Here is a 21204-nt window from a genome sequence, read left to right as displayed (position 1 = left end):
CGGGCAATGAGCTGCACCGTATTCAATTTATCTACTTTGGAAAGATGACTCAGAGCTATTGGGATTTGACTCTGTGGCTCCACCAAGTCTAGCTTTGTATTACTGACAGGGAGACGACTAAGCCATCTCCTTCCAGCCAGATGAGTTTCCATTTAAAGCCTGCAAATCCAGGGGGATGTGAAGCAGGGAGGAGCATGACCTCAGCAAACCAGGCATGGTCTAGCATCATCAGGTGGGCCGAATCCAGAGACAGCAGCCACCCTGCCCTGCACACACTGTCTATGCCAAGCAGAGCTAACAGTGAGCAAGTGGTTAAAGTCATGTGAATGAGAAGGCCCATCAGGGCGTCCAGTCCAACATCGTTTCTGAACACTTGTGACATGCCCAGTGTGTTAGGCATTAGAGATAACAGTGGAGAAGCCCCTGCCTGCAAGAGCTCACATGCCTGCAGGGAGACAGGTGACATTCACAGGCAAGTCTAACGAGGCACGTGATGAGAGCTAGGACAAGAGGAATGACGGGCTTCTGGAGCGCACAGGAAGGGGCCTAATCAGACCTGAGTGTGTCAAGGAAGGATTTGAGCAGAAATGTAGTCTTCACGGAGACATGGAGGAAGAACAGGACTTAGGAGAAGGACAGAGAGGGAGATCATAACAAATGCCTCTATAGGAACGACTAACCTGACAGTTATCACTGAGGCCTTTTCTAAGTAAACCTACCCCCACTAGACTCATTCCTACGCCAAGTGTCTATGCTAAGCTTACATCTATAGCTTATACTTTTCATTTGTCATGCATACTTTTGGTTTCACTTTTGGTAGATGGTTTGCCAAATGCTAAAAATGACTGACAGCTGCACACTGCTTTCAAATATGTGATTTCAGTCAATCTTCAAAACAATTCTATGAGATCAGTAGTAGACTAAATAGTACTATTGTTGCCTTCAATTCACAGAAAAGGAGACGAAGGATAAGAATCCTCTAATTGCCCAGTTCATGGCAAAAGGGTAACATATTGTTTTGTTTTTTTAATAACTGCCCACTTAACCACCCTCCCCCATGAGACCGTAGTCTCCTTAAAATCAGAGATTGCTTTGGGCACATGGTGAATGCCCAATCAATATTAAATGAATGACTTCCCTTCTCTCTGAAGTTTCACCTGACCTACCCTGCCTCCTACTCACAAGTGGTCAAAAGAAATAGTTTTATGCCTAAGTGATGAAAGCAGCAGCTTTAGGGTCTCACCAGGCTGGATTCACATTCTAGCTCCACTACCTCCGGGGGTGGAACTTCAGGGGTATCCTTACATCTCTGAGCCTTGGCTAGCTGCAAAATGAGGAGGATGGAATCTATAGAAAGGCTGTGAAGATACTATCTGCTCCCCTCTGATGACTGCTCACAACCTATCATTCATACCTTTCTTTGACTACTCATTCTTGTTCAGTGTCTACACCTACCCACCAGAAGGTGAGTTCCTGAAAACAGTCTGTGTTAAGTCTTCTTCATACTCCCAGGGGCCAGTCAAATGCTTTATAAACACTAGGCACTCATCAAACATCTAGAGAAAGAAAATGAGCTGAGCTGCAGCTTTACCTAGCCTGCTCTTCAGCAGCCAGCACTCATCTGGTGTTCAATAAATACTGCTGACAGACAGGTTGCGCAATTTAGTGCAAATAAAGGATGTGGAATTGCAGGCTTGGCCCCTGCCCTTTGAGAAGATGTTTTGCTGAGAAGGATATTCCAGGCCCTCTCCCCCACCTAACTGCCAGCACCCGGTGTTTGCAGGACGGCTTGTTCAGGGGCTACAGGCAGCAATGCCAAGTTTCACAATCTCGTTGCATCCCAGTGAAGCCAAGGAGCAGGACTTTGAATTTTCTCAGTCCCAGGTTTCTTTGATTTGGCATAAAAACCCAAAGTCCTGCGTTCCAGTCCCTTTAGGCTCTCTCAAGGGACTGCAGGCAGCCAAAGGGCCCTCAAACATCTCTTCTTCCCTTGAGCAAAGTCCAGAGCAGAGTGCAACCCCACATCCTCACCTTCATCAGCAGCTCCCGGCTGGTCAGGTGGTTATTATGGTCTGAGAAGATATCTGAAAGCTCTTCAAACATCAGCATTCGGTCCCTAGAAAAGGGATGGAGAAAATATTAACAAATGAAGATTAGCAAAAGCTCAACACCTTTGGATTGTCTTTCCTGAGGACCTCTGGCTACACAGGAGGTGTTAAGTCGTACAACTGGGACAAGTTCTCTTCAGCAAGTTTAAAAAAAAAGTCCTCTTATCAACACACCCACAGCCCCACAGGACCTGAGAACTCTTGGCCAGTCTCCTCATTTGAGAGATGAAGATGTCAGGGTCAGGGATTTGCCCAAGCTTCTGCTGCTAACTGCTGAGAGCTGCAGTATAGAACCCTGGTTTCCTGACTCACAGGCCAGTGCTCCTACTCTCAGAGTCAGAGTGGATGGTGCAATCAGGATGGGCACTGGAGTCAGAGGGGCTGGGTTCTGATCCCAACTCTGAGAGGGGCTGGGTTCTGATCCCAACTCTGCCACTCACGCCTTAAGTGATCTGAGACAAGCTGCTCAACTTCCCCGGGCTTCAGTTTTCTTATCTGCACAGTGGAAATGCTGACAGCCCCCGTGCATGATCACACATGTAAAGCACCTACTCTTTCCCAGCCCCTCCCTAATACAGCATGTCTCCACAGGCCTCTAGCTTTTCTCTCCACCCCTCCAGGGTTCCGGAATGGATGATTCTGAAGGTAATAATTCTAAAGAATTAACAGAGGCAACGTCATTATACACTCAACACTTTCATTATCATGAGAAAGCCATTATTAAGAATTTATGTGAACAGACTAGTGGACACAGCTGGGTAAAGAGAAGGTAGAACAAATTGATAAAGTAGCACTGACATATACACACTATAAACAGTACTATAAACATGTATAAAACAGTACTCGTGGAAAGCTGCTGTATAATGCAGGGAGCCCAGCCTGGTGCTCGGTGATGCCCTAGAGGGGCAGGAAGGGACAAGGAGGCCCAAGAAGCAGGGGATATATATACATACACACATACATGTGTGGGTATATATATATATATATGATTGATTCATGTTGCTATACAGCAGAAACCAATATAACATTGTAAAGCAATTATCCTCCAATTAAAAAAAAAAGGAATTTATGTGTTTTACAACAAGTGTAATATTACTCTTAGAATAAAGAAAACCATTTTCTTTGGCATTTTCTTAAGGCATAAACCATAAAAGCTATTAATATTTTGGAAAAAAAGTCATTAAGAACTTAATTACACGTGTGCTGAAATAAAGAGAAGTAAATAGATGTCTTCTCTGTCCACTGAAAGCTATTAACGGAAAGGGCTACTGGAAAAGTAATAACCGAATAAAACATCTTAACCCTGTTCCTTTAATTTCGCCATAGAAACTATATAAAGCTGATATGAAAGTGACTTCTCTCAGGAACGGTGGTACTTCTGCAGCATTCCTGCTAAAACATGAGCCCACCAACCAATGAAGAAACAAACCAGATGCCCGTATTGTACAGAATGGGGCTTTGAGCTTTGTTCTGCGGTATTTCTCAAATACAGAAACCAGCTGGAAGGATGGACCTTCTCTGATAATAACCAAGGAGATTAAGAAACAAGTCCCGTCATTTTTTATCTTGTGTTTTAGCCTCAAATGTGCTGTGGAAGAAACCTGTGGCTGGATAAGTGACTTCCACAGTATTCTACTTATCAACCACCAAGGAAAGATAGATTACCTTTCACTGCCTAAAAGAGAAGGCTACAAGCGGGACAAGGCTGCATTTTAGCCCCAGACCATCCCTTTGTTTCTGATACCACAAGTGGGGAGCAGTGACGAGGGGAACGGGAAGGTTGGGGTGCTGAGGATGGGGACTCTGTATGCATCTGATTTTCTCATCATATTTCACCTGGGCCTACCATCTGTTGATTTCATATGGTCCGTATCTTTCATAAGACTCTTTTGCAGAGGATTCCAATCAACTCATCTATCACACACAGTGTCGCCTTGATCATTCAAACTAATGAAAGGGAGAAGAACCCAAGAGAAGAGTGGTAATCGAGAAAATTGCACTGGACTTTGAAAAGTCCCATCTCCACTTTTTCTCCTGATAGATAACAGAGCATGTGAGTGCTGGAGATCAAGTGGCAGGGTGTCTGTATCTCTGCAGCACCAGGCTTTAAGATCACCCGCTTCTAAGAGTTATGTAACAAGTAATGTGACTTCCCCTAAGCTGCCTTTCCTCTGATGGAGGATGTGAGCTTATCAGTAGCTTGAATACTCTGGCACTCCTTTTTCAGCATAAAACTATGAAACTCTGGTTTACCAATCTGGGTCAGTCCCTTAAGGCTTAGGGGTTCCCCGGAGGCTCAGACGGTAAAGAATCTGCCGTCAATGCAGGAGACCTGGGTTCAATCCCTGGGTCAGGAAGACCCCTAGAGAAGGAAATGGCTTCCCACTCCAGTATTCTTGCCTGGGAAATCCCAAGGGCAGAAGAGCCTGGTGGGCTACAGTCCATGGGGTCACATAGAGTCGGACATGACTGATCAACTAACACTTAAGGCTTAATCGACTCTGAGTGAGCTGATGAAATTGAGTACCGAGACCTTCTGCTCTAAGGACAGAATCTACTAAACCCACAAGGCAGGCCTGCCTGGGAGCCAGCTGGCCTCTCTCCCGTCTGGAACTGACTCTGCCGCATACAGTATAGACTGTGCTGCATACAGTACAGGCATTTTTGCAGTTTATAAACAATTTAGGCATTTTTGCCTGTTATGGAATGACTTTGCAATTAGTACAAATGGAGGGAGAAAGTAACTAGCCTGGTCTGTAGTCATGACACACTCCCCAGCCTCTCAATCTGTACTCACAGGGGGACCAGAACTGCCTCCTTACTCCCCTTCCCACCTTCGCAAAAGGTAGAGTCCAGTGAAGCTCTGGACAAGGGACAAGAGCGACAGTGAAACGATGAGGACATTCGATTGTTCACCCTTCCAAAGGTTACAGCAAGAAACATAAAGAAAAATCCAATACAGAATGTGGGAGGTTAATCATTTTCAGTCAGGTTCCTAGGAAGGAATACTTGGGGGGTTTTTAACAACACTAAGATAGCTTGTCATAGGCGGAAGCAGAAACTAACTAAATGGATTCATGTTGAACAGCAAGAACTAATGTCCTCTGTGCACACATTATCCCTCACAGCTTGGAACGGCTTAGGGCTTTGAAGGAATGTGGCTGAACAAATAACTGGAAGTACTGGCAAGCTGCTGTAACTTCACTTCTCCGCGAGCTGATCCTTCCAAGCCCAGATGACACGCACATCCTTAAAATCACCCCCAAAGCCAACCGTCTTGGCTTTGGCACCCTTCGAGGGTGAGGCTGATTTCTGCAGCAGCCCTGCCTCAAAACTCATTAATGATGATGTGTAAAACGCACCCTGCCTGGAATACACAGAGGCTTTCAATGATGTTTCTCTTGTTATGTAACATGTACTTTGAAGGTAGAGGGACCCACACCACTGATGCAGCAGCTAATCAGCCCAGCCAAACAAAGTAGAGCAGACACTTGGGAACTTACTTTGGGACCGCAGCCCAGGTCTTTTTTAAACGATAGATGGAATTGGACTGCAGCGCTGAAACGATGGCCCTCAAGGAGGAGAAATTCTTCAGGATTCTACATTCCTGTATGGAGAGTGATTAAAACATACAAGGCATTTAAATATCAATAATATAGTGAGTTGGTGGTTTCCTGTTTCAGAAGCATCACAGCTGCTATGAATTCTTACCACTAAATAGGCAGCTGAATAAACACTGAACATCAAAAAGTGATTCCTTACACTCCCACCCCAGTCACCGAAACGCTTTATAGATTTTGGCACCGAATGCTTGTTTTTCTCCCTTTAATATATTTTTTTGCGTTGTTGTTACAGTTTTATAGTTTCCAGCTTTCCCAGTAAAAACACGAATGGCGGTGAGCCTACAGAGCTGTGCTAGAGAAAGCAACCTTTCTTCTGCTGAAAGCATACAGATGCCCTAAAAATACACATGAAAGATGACCGTAACCTTTAGACCCACAAAGCGAACCGGGTCGCAGCCGCTTCAAGGTCAGATGCTATCACACGTCTCAGGACCAACCCTTGTCTGGAAAGGGGTATACAACTTGGCAGTAAAAACTCACCACAAGTTGACCTTTGGCTCTTATGTCCTTAGCCAAGAGGGAATATTTTTATACACATTCATTTGAGTTCCAACTGGCTTGTACCTCAATCATAAACATTCAGAAACACCTTGGTACTTACAATGTTTCCAAAATAACTTGGGCTTTTAAAAGAAAATTCATTTTGGCAGCGTTTTAGAACAAAATAGAAAGGGAACAGGAAACATTCTGGATGTCATTTTCTGGGGAAGGAGAAAGCCTCCCAGAGCCTGAAACTTAAGCTACCATTCAGAGGCTGTAGCATCAGCAGGCAGCGACCTTGGAGTCAAAATCCTGCTGAATGAATGGCAGGCACAGCAAAACAGTCAGGAAGAGGGTCCCCTTCACAGCCAGGATGGGGAAGGCAGAAGCCCAGGGCGGGAGCGAATGTGCCGTGTGTCCAAGGAGGTGCTTCATCTGCAGGCATGTGGGAGTGTAAAACATCCGCTGTTGACTGAGTACGCCGTGTGAGCATGGGCTTGGCTTCATGCGGAACATCTGAGGCAAGAGGTCCCAGAGTGGCTGGGCATAAATGCATACTGCTTAAAAGAACATTTCACAAAAAAAAAAAAATAAAAATAAAAAAAAAAAAAAAAAAAAAAAAAGAACATTTCACGAAGTCACGCTAGTCCTGACTGTGAAGGGAAAATGGCATTCTTTAACTTAGCACGCCCATATCTGGCTGCTTAAAATTACTATGCCAAGCCTGGGTGGGAGGGGAGCTTGGGGGAAAATGGATACACGTATATGTATGGCTGAGTCCCTTTGCTGTCCACCTGAAACTATCACATTGTTAATTGGGTGTACCCCAATACAAAATAAAAAGCTTTTTTTCAAAAAAAAAGATAAGAACTAAAAAAAATTACTATGCCAAACCAACAACCCCCCTCCCCAAGATTTTCTTAGAGTAAATGCCAAAGCTCTTTACAAAAGTCATGCCCACTCTTTTGAAATGCCTCAATGCTTTCTTTTTATTTAAAAAGAGAGTGAGTAAAAGAGAGAGAGCAAGAGCGCTGAATTACAGTCTGGAAACCAAGCCCATGAGAGCATGGTTCAACAAAGGTTCAGAATCCAAAAGTTATGTTCTAAAAATCAGGAAACTTGCAATAAATAAAAGAACTCGGGCCCAGCTATTTCATGCAAATTGTAATAAACATATGGAACACATTATTCAGAAAGAGGCTTAAGCTAAGGGTTTAAAGGAATACAAGAGGCATCTGGCCCCATTGCTAAAAAAGGAGTGATCTTTGAGGAGATTTGATGCAAAAATGTAGCAGTAAGGCCAGTCCAACAAAACAGTCATATTAGGTCAGAAATATTTTCTGCATGTAAAATTATCATTTTTCAAACATCCTCTCAATAGAAAATGACTATGATTAATTCAGGAAAAGTAAAATAAATCTTGACTGGAAAACACCTATGAGTCTTATTATTTTATTAAGTCACCTACACAATTTCAAGAGACACAGTTTCATGCATCACAAAGAGTTAAAGACCGCCGGCTTTTAAGCACATGCTATGGCATTTGGAATATACCTGAAATTATACAATTTGTACTTCTTACTATCACATAAATGCACAATTGGTATTTAATTTGGACCAAAGTCACTGTTTGAGCCACCCTGTCATGTATACAAATACTATATGCTTACCATAGATTTTCTAAGCAGTTGAATACTTTAAAAGTAGATAGACTATTTTCTTTTGGCATTTGTGGCCAAAAAATATATTTTTTCCTATCAGTCTAAGAAGATAAATTTCATGTTCTATCATACTCTATCAGGACTTCCTCTGTGGCTCTTACTTGCTGATAAATAAGCTCAATTCAGAATAAGAGAAGTCTAAGTCATGTAAAACTATGTTTCTTCCATATAGTATTTTCCCATATACTAAAAAGTCTGTAGTATCAGACCACCTACAGACTCAAAATAAAGGAAACTCTTTGGCACAATTATGGCTCTGCTGTTTAACCAAAGACCACAAAGGGAATGTGAAACAAAAGAGAGAGAGAATGTAAAAGTTTAAGTCTTAGGCCCACAGATAGGGGCTCAATGAGAAAAATAAATAATGGGGTAGAAAACAAAATGTGTTTTCGTTAGAGTTGACCCCATATAGCCCAGAACAGAGGATATTTGCATAAAAAATTATTTGTCAAAATTGTTGTTAATTACATAGCTCTTGCTTATGTAATTTCTTCTGCCTAGACAAAAAATAAATAAATAAATCCTCCTCAGTCTTCAAATACCCCAAATCCTATCAGTTATTCAAAGCTAAATTCAAATATCATCCTGTCCATGAAAATCTGCCTGGATCACCCGCAGCCAGGATGGATTTCTCCCTCCCCCACTTCTGCAGCACTTATGTCGTATGACTCCACTCCTAGGCTGAGATGACTCCAGTATCTCTTAGCTTCCTTGTTAGACTAGGCTCCTGTAGGACCAAATTAACTGTGTTTAGCCTACCTATGTCCTCAAAGTACATTAAACTGCAGGTCAGAAGCATTTATGGGCTCATGAAATACGTGGTGACTGACTGACTGACTGACTACTGTTCACCTTTTCTCAATCAGGAAATAAGATGCTGATAAATGAAGGTCAAGGTCATATGACATGCATGCATTGACCCAGCACACTGGACTGACACCCAGCAGGATGCAATTCAGTCACAGGAACAGACTCTGTCCCTCCAACTTCAGATATAAGGCTCTCAGAAAAGCCCTCGATTAATATGGAATCTGTATATTTCAGTCCTTTAGAAAAGGGATGTGAGATCCTGAGAAGGTACTGGCTCTTCAGGTTTGCAGAAGACAGAATGCATCCAGGTCCTGGAAGGGGGTGGGGTAATCTTTCTGCATTGAAGAGCAGTCTATCTGACACTGAGACCATCAGTTTACACGTACTGAACAGAGGGCAGAGCCAACAGTCTGTGAAAAAGCAGACATTCTGCTTCATCCCGAAGCAGCAGCAGCATGGGGGCCCATAAGCAGCAGGAAGTGAGCAAGGGACCCGTTTTTTTAAAGAGAAAAAATAAACTCCCATGTTAAGAAAGGCAACTTTTTCCCTTACTTTGGAAGGACCACGATAAGAACAACAAAAACCCAGTGGGCCCTCACATATGGTTTTCTGACTGCCCTTCAACCAGATGGGAACATCAGCATGATGGCATGGCCTCCCATATCTGCTAAGCCCAAAGGATATTTTAAAAAACACAATTACGTGAGCAATGTTAATCCACTTCTCGATGATCTTGGCTCTCTGCTGAGTCTTGAGTTCTTTGCCCCCCAGGATGGTGCTGACCACACATTTGGTGAGGGTATTAAACTGGGAGATGGTGGCACGGATCGTAGGAGCCAAGTGTTTGTTCTCCTTCTTATCCCTTCGAGACCAAATACAGCCCAGGCAGTGGTGAGGCACGACTTTCTTAAATAGTTGCTAGAAGAAGAGAGGAATTGACTTTAAGGACAATGCACACATTTCATAGGGCAAAGCATGTCATCTACTGTAACTTGGTATTTTGTGAATGGACAAATCGCTCGTTTCTACTTGATTTGCCTCATGGTGTCCATTTCAACAGACAAAAGTAAATAATTAATATATTAACTGATCAGAAAAGCCCACATGTTCTTTCTAAATCTGCTCAACTGAACACAAGGTACACGATGACCAACAGAAAATTTAAATGACCAAAAACATTTGGACTTTTCTGTCTTGGAATAAAATCCAGGTAAAAATCTACTTCTGACCAAGAAGTGGTTAAGATTACTTTGACTTCAAAATCATATCCATGGTACATTCTGGACACTCACAATCATGAACTGTGTATAATGAATATGAATGGCTACCTGAAAAATGACTCACAGAAGTGACACTCATCAAGTTCACTATTTCCCATCGTTTAAAGTGAAGAAAGTGAGAAACAAACGAAAGGAAAAACTATTCAGTGTCACACAGGAAAAGGAGGAAAGAGGGATCTGAAGCCTGATTTCCAGGTCTTTGGATTGGGAAGATCCACTGGAGAAGTGATAGGCTACCCACTCCAGTATTCTTGGGCTTTCCTTGTGGCTCAGCTGGTAAAGAATCCACCTGCAATGCGGGAGACCTGGATTCAATCCCTGGGTTGGGAAGATCCCCTGGAGAAGGGAAAGGCTACCCAGTCCAGTATTCTGGCCTGGAGAATTCATAGTCCACGGGGCTGCAAAGAGTCCGACACAACTGAGCAACTTTTACTTTCACTTTTTTCTTTTCCAGGTTTTTGCCTAAAAGTCATAGCCAATGAAGTTTTCCATCGTTCTCTTACACTACTGGTTTTTGAAACAACAACAAAGTTGAACTAATCTGATTCTCATTTGTACAACAATTCGATACAAGATGTGAGAGGGTTTGTGTAAAAGCAAATGTGCCAGCATTTGCTTTATAAAGTCCATCTGGGCTGGTGCACTGGGAAGCCCCAGAGGGATGGGATGGAGAGGGAGGTGGGGTGGGGGGGTGGATCGGGAAAGAGAACACATGTAAATCCATGGTTGATTCATGTCAATGTATGGCAAAAAACACTACAATATAAAATAAATAAATAAATAAATAAAAATTTTTTAAAAAAGTCCACCTGATTTACTTCTGAGAGTAGAGTCTATTTGCATGCTAAATAGATGGACACTCACAGCCACTTTCTACGCTGCTTCCTCCAAAGTGGTAAGAGTGGAAGAGCTGAAACCACTGTGATCCCTGATAATGGCCCTCTTTTCTTTAACCAGCTAACACTGAGCTATGAAATGTGACTAATGAAACCAAGTATGTACAGCTAACAAAAATACTCAGACTTCAAAAGACCAGGAAGCACATGTGGAAACGAGCTGCCAGATAGAGTCGCATGTGGATTCAGTGAATTTATTTTCTCCTAACTTATACTTTGACCCCTTTACAATCCTCCAAATAAACAGTTCAGATCTTGAAGTATGTATGAGTCTAAAGGGAGAGAAACACCCATGGAACAGGATAGATTTTGTTTCCTTAGGATTAGAATTCTCCTTTCCCTCTGGGTGTGGAGCGCCGAGTGAAAAGCGCCTTCACCCAGAATTGTAAGAAGAGCTGAGGCCTGAATTATTCAGATGATGGATTCAAATCACATCTTCCCTCTGCATTTACTGGCACAGCCTCTCTCGGGGATTTGAAAAGACTTAACTCACATGACCCTACTGCCCTCCCAGGGGCCACCAGTCCTGTCACTGCCCACATTTTAAGCAGAAGCACGTAAAAGGCACAAAGAGAAGACATACTGCATCCATATAGGTCAGCTGCTCAGCCACGAGATCTTCTGAGAAGCACGTGAACTCCGCAGACCCGCCGCCCTCCAGTTCCTCTTCCTCTTCCAGGCTGAAGGAGATGCTGTTGGGAAACCCATCTGTTCACAGGTGGGGGAAAAAATAATCAGTAGTCTGATGCCGCTGTATATGACCTTGTTTACAGAGTCAAAAATGGACTTATTTAATTTAGGAAGAAGGGGGCTGACCCTTAGAAAACTCACAGGGAGAGAACAGCAAGCATAATAAATGGAATGAAATGAAGGTCTTCCCTCTCTCGGCTCGTCCCTAGAGGTTTTACTGAGTCCAGAGGCCCCATGTTGTCACTCTGACAAACCACAGGATCTTTAGTCAAGGACAAAGTAGAACAAAGGCTAGAAAAAGCAAAGTGGGGCTACATTCAGGGGTCCCCCTCTCAATTAAGGCACCCTCAAATCCCTCTGATCAGCTCAAGCATTAATCCAACTATTTCCTAAACCTCATCTATGCATTTCTTAATTACTGGGCCAGTAATTATCAGAAGCCTGGAAGGAAAGGGCATGAAGGCAAGACAGGCTCTGGGGAGTAGAATAAGCCATTTTGGTGTCAGAAATACTGATGAAGTCCTCAGAACTCTCAAGAAGTCCTCAGAATTCTCAGAACATTAAGAGTAGCTTTCAACGTCTACCTAAAATTAAGTATGTATATCTGTTCTCTATGCCTGCAACTCTATTCCTGCCCTGCAAATAGGTTTATCAGTACCATTTTTTCTAGATTTCATGTATATGCATTAATATGTGATATTTGCTTTTCTCTTTCTTACTTCTCTCTGTATGACAAGCTCTACATTCATCCACCTCACTACAACCGACTCAGTTTGGTTCCTTTTTATTGCTGAGTAATGGAACAGAGATGCAGACGTAGAGAATGGACATCTGGACAGAGTTGGGTAAGGAGAGAGTGCGACAAATTGAAAGAGCAGCACTGAAGTGTATACACTACTATGTGTAAAACAGCTCGTGGGAAGCTGCCGTATCACACAGGGAGCGCGAATCTGTGATGACCTAGCGAGGGGTGGGATGGTGGGGGTGGGGTGGTAGGGAGGCTCAAAAGGGAGGTGTTATATGTATACACATAGCTGATGCACATTGACGTACAACAGAAACGAACACAACATTGTAAAGCAATTATCCTCCAATAAAAAATAAAGGATGCATGAAGCAGTAAAATAGCCTTAAACTAAACTCACCTGAGCCTTATTAGACATAAGACCATCAATTACAAATTAATAGGACACAGACTGAAGAAGCAAAAAAAAAAAAAAAATCACTCCCCAGGACTCCAAAAGCATAAGCACTCAGCACTTGGAGCAGGACCTCGGGTCTCTGCTGTCAAAGACCATGCAATTGCAAGAAGTTTACCTTGAGCCTCTAGCCTCCCGTCCTGGAAACCTTCCCCAATTCCTGAATTGTTTCCCAACCACATTCCCTGTTCTCCTGCCTGGCAGACCTGTTCTCAATAGGAAAAATCTAGTTGCATACACGTATCTTAGCAGATGTTTAAATCAGGGTGTTACTACTCCCCCAGGATGTTTACAAAGTAAGCCTTTGCAAAATAAAAGACTTTAGACATGTTGGATCAAATTGGGGTGGTCTTTTCTTAGTTTCCTGGGCTTCCCTGGTGGCTCAGACGGTAAAGAATCTGCCTACAAAGAGGGAGACCCGGGTTCAATCCCTGGGTCGGGAAGATCCCCTGAAGAAGGGGGACTGGCAACCCACTCCAGTATTCTTGCCTGGGAAATCCCACGGACAGAGGAGCCTGGAGGGCTACAGTCCACGGGGTTGCAAAGAGTCAGACATGACTGAGTGACTAACACATTCACTTTCTTAGTTTCCTAGGGGTAAGGGAGTGCTCAGTGGATCCTGCATCACTGCCCCTCTCAGAGAACCACATGGGAATCTGCCAACTTTGATGACAGGTATGGTGAATCAAGCGGTAAAGAATCTGCCTGCAATGTAGGAGACATGGGTCTGACCCCGCAGGTTGGGAAGATCTCCTGGAGAAAGAAATGGCAACCCACTTCAGCACTCTTGCCTGGGAAATCCCATGGATAGAGGAGCCTGGCAGGCTACAGTCCATGGGGTTGCAAAAGAGTCAGACACAACTGACTAAACAACAACAAGAGGAGTTAAGGCTGGCTGCCTCATCCTAGAGTTGAAGGTACCAATGTGAACGAGGCTGGTTACAAGGCGGGTAGGCGGGGAAGCAGGAGGGGACCTCTGCCTGCCCCTGGAGGCTGGAATACAAACAGGCATGAGCTAAAGAAAGCTAACACCCCATGATTTCACCACTTTTCCTCCACACAACTCTGGCCCTCTCTCAGTGGGTGGAGGAATAAGACATCTGAATTCCCAAAGGTTCAGAATGGGCCTCTCAATCCTCTTGCTAACCACTGGATACAAATCTGCACTGCTGCTCAACAATGCAGAGGCTGCCAACTTCAGGCAAGGGGTAAAAGTGCTAAGGCGTGATCTTCTCATTCATCCAACACTCAGGGCCTGTTACGTGCCCTGGCTCAACACTGCTGTGCCTGAAGGTTACAAGTTCCTTTCTCTCCGGGGCCTCCTCCATGCTCTCACTGTCTCTGCTTCTGACTCTTTTCCAGGGGTAAGCAGGCAAAAACTTGAAGCAAAATTTTCACTTTTGAAAAACATGTAGGAGAGCCTGTTTGCTTTTGCCGGCATGAAATTGGGTAAAATGAAGCATATGGGAACCAAGCTCCTAAAACTCTTTTACGGTAATGATTCCTGTACTTAATAAACAGACAGTTCAGAGAGTTCTTGATTAAAAATTCACTCCTGGGATTGCCTAAAAGCCTTTCTAATGTCAGGCAAACTCGCTCTCCCCTGCCTCGGCCTGCCAAAGGAGCTGGCCTTCCAGTGCCCGTTACAAACGATGAACCACTGGTCCCACCAGTTCCCCAATTAGGCTGGGAACCAGGGGCAGCCCCCGTGGGGACAGCTGGGTGCTAACAGAGTATGCACCCCTGCACGCAGGCAGAAGGGGAGGTCCTGAGGGGAGCAGAGCTCCCACAGCTGGAGGGGCGCCCCTGGTATTCAAACATTCCCAGCAGATGAAGTCATCTGAGATACAGAGGACTTGGCAGTCAGCTTCCAATGATGCAATGGCATTTTTCCCCTCCCTGGTCCCCTGTCCATAAAAAAAAAAAGTCAACAGGTCCTGTTTGGAATTTTAAGGCTGTTTTCCTTGGCACTGATGCAGCTTCCCTTATCGGTGTTGAGGAACCGTTTCCTTTCCCTTACTGAGGAAATCAGGCGTCACTTCAGGGAAATGCCTGTCAGAAGCTCCAAGTGGGTCAGCCGCCACGGCAACCATCACCATGCAGCCAGTGAGGGGACAAAACGTCACTGCGTGGAAGCCTGTCCTAACCTCTTTCTGACTTTCTTCAAAGCCTGATGGTTCCAAGCAGCCCAGACCCTGCAGTGGTGGCCTTTGCTCTGTCCTTGAAAATAGGCAGTCAGTTCCTCAGATAGGAAAAAAACAGCCACAGAGACTTCCTTTGGGAGAGTCCATTGGAGATGCGAGATCTGCCTCAGGCAGGGGACAGAGAGCACGGATGTTTCCAGCTGAAGGAGAAACATCTTTTCTGAGCTTCTCAAGCTTTTGTGAGGGCAGGGGCAGGACTGGATTTAATTCCCTGCCTGCTGAATGGGGGTGGTTGTCTGTGATGGGTTTTCATTTGACAGAAGGAGGAACCGATCAGGCAGATAATGAAGAACGAATTCAAGTTCAGCATACTGTGCAATGACAAGGAAAGGCAAAAGATCATTAAGGAGGTCGTCCTCTGTATGGTACTAAAGGAACCCTGGGAAATCACTTCACCTCCCAGAGTCACTGTTTCCTCAGCCATAAAATGAGGGAGTCAGACTAGGTGGTCTTGAATATCCCCTTCTCTGCTCTAAAATTCTATAGTGTTAGCCGTGCAGTTGTGTCTGACACTTTGTGACTCCATGGACTTGTAGACCCACCAGGCTCCTCCGTTCATGGAATTCTCCAGACAAGAATACTGGAGTGGGTTGCCATTCCCTTCTCCAGGGGGATTCCGTTCTCCAGCTCTATACAGTCTATAATTGGGACTTCAATAACCTTAAGAATTTTACACGGGTCACCCATCCCCTATCAGCTTGTCTGGAGGGAAACCAAGGCCTCCGACCCAACACGTAGGGAGAGCATTTCGTCATTGTGGGAGGTTTGCAGGATCAGGATCTAGCTTCTGCCCTGGAATCAAACGAGTACTCACTGTCGGTTTCTACTTCTTGCTTGTGAAACTGCTCAAGAAGATTTTGTGCTCTTCTCTCTGGGTCAGAGCCTGGCATCATCTGCTTGAGATAATCCAGCAGTTTCTGTAAACAGGGGAAGTCAGGGGGCTCTCGGAAGTCCTCTGCACATTGGTCAAGCCAGGCCCTCAGGATGGACGCGATTGCACTGGGGAAAGAGAAACAGAGGGTCACTGCACCCCACTGGCTGTGGAGACTCAACGCCAGCCCTGGCCACCAGAGCCCGCCCCGGCCAGGCCTCAGGAAAACGTGGGCTGCTGATCAAAGGATAGTTCACCTTAAAGTTTCCACCAGTGTCAGTGAAGTTAAAGCATTTGAAAACAGCCTGACTACCTTTCATTATTTTAAGTGATGGCTAGGGAGCAGGGGAAAAGATTGGCAAGTTTAAAAAAAAAAAAAAAAAACAGGACCATAAATTTGGAAAAACCTATACGGGGCAAAAAAAAAAAAAGAAAAGAAAAAAAGACACACAGGAGAATATTGAGTCAGTCCTGAAGCAACTTCAAAGTAATCCTGTATACAACAAGATTATGTGTTTCCAATTCTGGATTCACTCAAGTCAGAGACCACAAGATCTACTGTGCTAACATTGTAGGAAGTAACTGACTGACGGTAGGCCAGAAATCTGATGAAAGGAAGGCCTCAGGTTTAGGAAAGATAAAGTGTATATTTAATTTTACAAAGATCACCATGGCTTCGGCAAAGCACCAAAAATGCCCTTACAACATTATCCTTTCGCTTTTCAAATGACCAGAGACAACGTGTTTCAAGTGGGAGAAACAGTATGAGCGGCAGAGTGAGGCAGAGGAAAAGGTAAAGGAGAAATACTTGATAAGCAAGGCCATTCATCGTGAAGGGGACCTCCTCTGGTGGCCCAGCGGAGTCCACCTAGGGTGAAACAAGGACCAGGGCCCAAAAAAAGAGTCATTTTGGGGGGCTCTGTTCCCTCCAGACATGTTACTGATTACACGAGCTTATTTTCTTTACAGGGGCTTCCCAGGTGGCCAGTGGTAAAGAATCCACCTGCCAATGCAGAAGACATGGATTTGATCCCTGGGTCGGGAAGATCCCCTGGAGGAAGAAATGGCAACCACTCTAGTATTCTTGCCTGGGAAATCCCATGGACAGAGGAGTCTGGTGGACTACAATCCATGGGGTCGCAAAGAGTCAGACACAACTGAGTGATTAAAACAACCACAACGTTCTCAAGGTAGGTGAAGATAAAATGACCTGGTGACTATGAAGTCACTTGTGTGTATGAGTCGCTTCAGTCGTGTCCAACTCTTTGCGACCCCATGGACTGTTGCCCACCAGGCTTCTCTGTCCACGGAATTCTCCAGGCAAGAATACTGGAATGGATTGCCATTCCCTTCTCCAGAAGATCTTCCCAACCCAGGGATCGAACCCTGGTCTCCTGCATCGCAGCAGACTCTTTACCATTTGAGCTACAGGGAAGTCCTTGAGGTAGGGGTAGGGGTTTTTTCCAAATTTTAAAATTATCATCTAATTATACTTCAAATTGCTTGCTTAGTCAACAAACTGTAAAGAAACTAAAAGACATTATGCTCCATATATACGAAACTGCAGGCTGGGCCTTCACAGGTGTGTCTAAATTTCACAAGTCTCAATTTCATAGTAGAGACCTGGACAACAATCAAGGCATAAAAGCAACTAAAGACAATTTAATGCTTAACTTTTGGAACTGAAGTACAAACCCAGAAGAAAAATAAATTAACTCTTTTCACTGCTGTGGAGACCACTGTTTTACTATTAGGGACATGAAGACTATAAGCACATAGTAACAGAAGAAATAAATGGCAGAGAACCATTAAAGTTGGCATTTCAAACATTAGAAATAATTTAATATTTTCTAAATCTTTAGTCCAGATTGAATGAAAAGAGAAACAGAAGTTTAATTCCCTTGCAAAAAGCTAGAAGAAATTAATCTGGCATCTGGGGCTAACTGAAAGCACAAGTAAATTGAAATTAATGAGCTAGTAGCCAGTGAACCTTCCATATTTGGTTTCTTGTTATCAATACCTTATGTTATGTATGAATGCTGAGTCCCTCTGAATTCATATGCTGAAGCCCTAACTACCCCGGTCAAAAGTGACAGACTTCAATTTTTTTAAGCCCACACACAGCACATGTTATTTCTCCTTTCTTCACCAAAACCAAATATCATGAACTGAAGAAGAAAATGATGAAGCAGCATTCTAATATTTCATTTTTATAAGGAAGATGACTTTTTCTATGAATAATTTCCCTTCTTTGCTGATAAGCAATGAGCCCAGAGCTGGGGTAGCCACACAGGTGGGGTGACAGCCAGAATCTAGGAAAACCTGATGCTTGCATCCCTTATATTGACTCTCACAGAACACTTCTGCACTTCCCAAAAGAAGGGTGGTTTAACTGAATTAGTACTACAACTCACTATTCTTTAATATGTCAGTGAGAAAATACTCTTTCAATGACACTGATGAAAAACAGACACGGAAGAATGATAATCCACATTCACACAATTAAAAATCAAAACCAGCCTCCAACCAAGAGGGAGACCAGCAACTCAGGGACCCTCAGAGTTTCATATCCTAAAAGAAAACCCAAGGCAGAAATGCAAAATTTCAGAAAAAGACAGACATTAAAGATAACAATATGTCATTAACTCCTTTGCCCATCATAATTGTTAGTTTTAAAGTTACAAGACTGATTACTTATTGGAAAAATCTTATTAATGTGTTTAAACTAAAATAACAAAATATCTACCCCCTTTCATCCTAATCCTATCCTATTCTTATGACTTTATGTTAATAGTTTGAGTATATCCTTCGAAGCTTTTCTATGTATATGTATACATATATTTAAATAGATGAAATATGTATAAACCATGGATTTTTTTTCCCACAAATAGTATGTCTATATATACACACACCTCTCTATCCACCGCCTCCAGCTCTCACGGTTTCTCAGGGTTACACAGTGCCCACTGCATGCACACACCATAATTAATATAGGTATTCTACTAGTGCACAGGTAGTTAAGTTAATGTTCAGTTCAGTTCAGTCGCTCAGTAGTGTCTGACTCTTTGCGACCCCATGGACTGCAGCACACCAGGCCTCCCTGGCCATCACCAACTCATGTCCACTAAGTCAGTGATGCCATTCAACCATCTCATCCTCTGTCATCCCCTTCTCCTCATGCCTTCAGTCTTTCCCAGGATCGGGTTCTTTTCCAATGAGTCAGTTCTTCGCATCAGGTGGCCAAAGTATTGGAGTTTCAACTTCAGCATCAGTCCTTCCAATGAACATTTAGGACTGATTTCCTTTAGGATGCACTGGTTGGATCTCTTTGCAGTCCAAGGGACTCTCAAGAGTCTTCTCCAACACCACAGTTCAAAAGCATCAATTCTTTGGCGCTCAGCTTTCTCTATGGTCCAGTTCTCACAACCATACATGACTACTGGAAAAACCATAGCTTTGACTAGATGGACTTTTGTCGGCAAACTAATGTCTCTGCCTTTTAATATGCTGTCTAGGTTGGTCATAATTTTCTTCCAAGGAGCAAGCGTCTTTCAATTTCATGGCTGCAATCACCATCTGCAGTGATTTTGGAGCCCAAAAAAATAAAGTCTGATACTGTTTCCATTGTTTCCCCATCTATTTGCCATGAAGTGATTGGACCAGATGCCATGATCTTAGTTTTCTGAATGTTGGGCTTTAAGCCAACTTTTTCACTCTCTTCTTTCACTTTCATCAAAAGGCTCTTCAGTTCCTCTTTGCTTTCTGCCATAAGGGTGGTATCATCTGCATATCTGAAGTTACTGATATTTCTCCCAGCAATCTTGATTCCAGCCCAGCATTTCACATGATGTACTCTGCATATAAGTTAAATAAGTAAGGTGACAATTTACAGCCTTAACGTACTCCTTTCCCGATTTGGAACCAGTCCATTGTTCCATGTCCAGTTCTAACAGTTGCTTCTTGACCTGCATACAGATTTCTCAGGAGGCAGGTCAGGTGGTCTGGTATTCCCATTTCTTGAAGAATTTTCCAGTTTGTTGTGATCCACACTTCAAAGTTATTGTTAGGTTATTGACAGTCAAAGTTATTGTTAGGTTCTCACAATTACAACTAAAAAAAAATGCAAATCCTTGTTTACATGCCTGTGTACTTGTGTATTCCTATACGGCACATTATATAGAACTTACTCCCATAGCAAGTTGTAGCCCCGGAAGGTCTGGCCAAGTTCTCAAGAAGGACCCTAATCCACACTGGACTTGCCTTTAGATGTATGTTTTCATCCTTCTCAGACTGGCATTTTCTACTAACTCTGGTAATCTACTCATTTCACCCTTTGTGACAGTACCCTGCCCACAGTATAGCCCAAGAAGGCTCTGAAAGTTCACTACCAACCCAGATACTGAATCTGCTAGAAAAAGCATTTTCATGCAGATGAGAAATGAAGGCGGAGGAGGAAGAAGAGAGGGACACAGACAGCACAGTACAACGCAAGGCGGACCCCTGCCCTCCTATCAGCAGGGCGTTTATCAGCATCCCGGGGAGGCAGGCCTATCTGGACAGGCCTGCGCATGAGCCCAAAGCTCATAGCAACCTTATGTTTGCCAGTCCCGGGAAGAAACTCTCTCTTCCTGATAGACTAAGAAGCAGATAAAATGTGAAACTTTGAAAATTTCAAAAAGGAACGCAACGTCACAATATCATGACAGAGACCACAGGGTTACTGGCCAATGGCTTTTCCACCTTACCTTTCCTGGCTCCACTCCTAAGATCTAACGTGCATTCTAACCAGAACTGGTTAGTTGGAAAGATGTAGAGAACCTTAATAATAAAGAGAAGCCCTGGTTAAAAGTCAAAAACTTACAGGAAAGGTGTGACGATTAAACTAGAGAGGTTACTTGGCTCTGGACACAGAATATGAGATTCAAGAAGAAAAACCTGGTTCCCACCCTCACTGTGCCACCTAGGAACAATGGGAGCTGGACCAGTCACTTAGCTCCACTGACCCTTAACTGGAGGAGAGACAATAACACCGGCCATCATCAACCTGACACTGATTGGCTGAGTTTCAAATGACATAATGCCAATACGGATACTGAGATATCTGGAGAGAGACATGACTGTTTGCAGTCTTAAGACTACTAGCCATAAGTCACAAAAGGGAGGGATTAAGAAAGGTCTGGCTCAATGAAAATCAATCAGTGCTCATGGAAAGAACTCAAAAAAGTTGCCACAGAAAGTGTGACACGGGATCCAAACCATACTTCTACAACACTTGTGGCTCCAGGTCTGCTGAAAGAATCACTGTGAGCAACTACCACACAC

The 21204-nt window shown here is 43.7% G+C and overlaps 1 protein-coding gene across 5 annotated transcripts in view; it reads right to left on the bottom strand.

Moving 5' to 3' along the window:
* Nucleotides 1-21204, bottom strand: part of RGL1 (ral guanine nucleotide dissociation stimulator like 1) — a 271120-nt gene that overhangs the window by 35456 nt on the left and 214460 nt on the right. For all 5 annotated transcript variants that reach the window (XM_043924319.1, XM_043924315.1, XM_043924318.1 and 2 more), the window contains 5 exons: nt 15826-16010; nt 11502-11626; nt 9445-9660; nt 5612-5715; nt 2032-2116 (listed from right to left, as the gene is read on the bottom strand). In XM_043924319.1, coding sequence (XP_043780254.1) covers nt 2032-2116; nt 5612-5715; nt 9445-9660; nt 11502-11626; nt 15826-16010 — 715 coding nt within the window. The remainder of the gene's footprint in view (nt 1-2031; nt 2117-5611; nt 5716-9444; nt 9661-11501; nt 11627-15825; nt 16011-21204) is intronic.

This window comes from Cervus elaphus, chromosome 14 (genome assembly GCF_910594005.1).
Source record: "Cervus elaphus chromosome 14, mCerEla1.1, whole genome shotgun sequence".
Lineage (NCBI taxonomy): Eukaryota > Metazoa > Chordata > Mammalia > Artiodactyla > Cervidae > Cervus > Cervus elaphus.
This window is presented reverse-complemented; position numbering and strand designations above follow the sequence as displayed.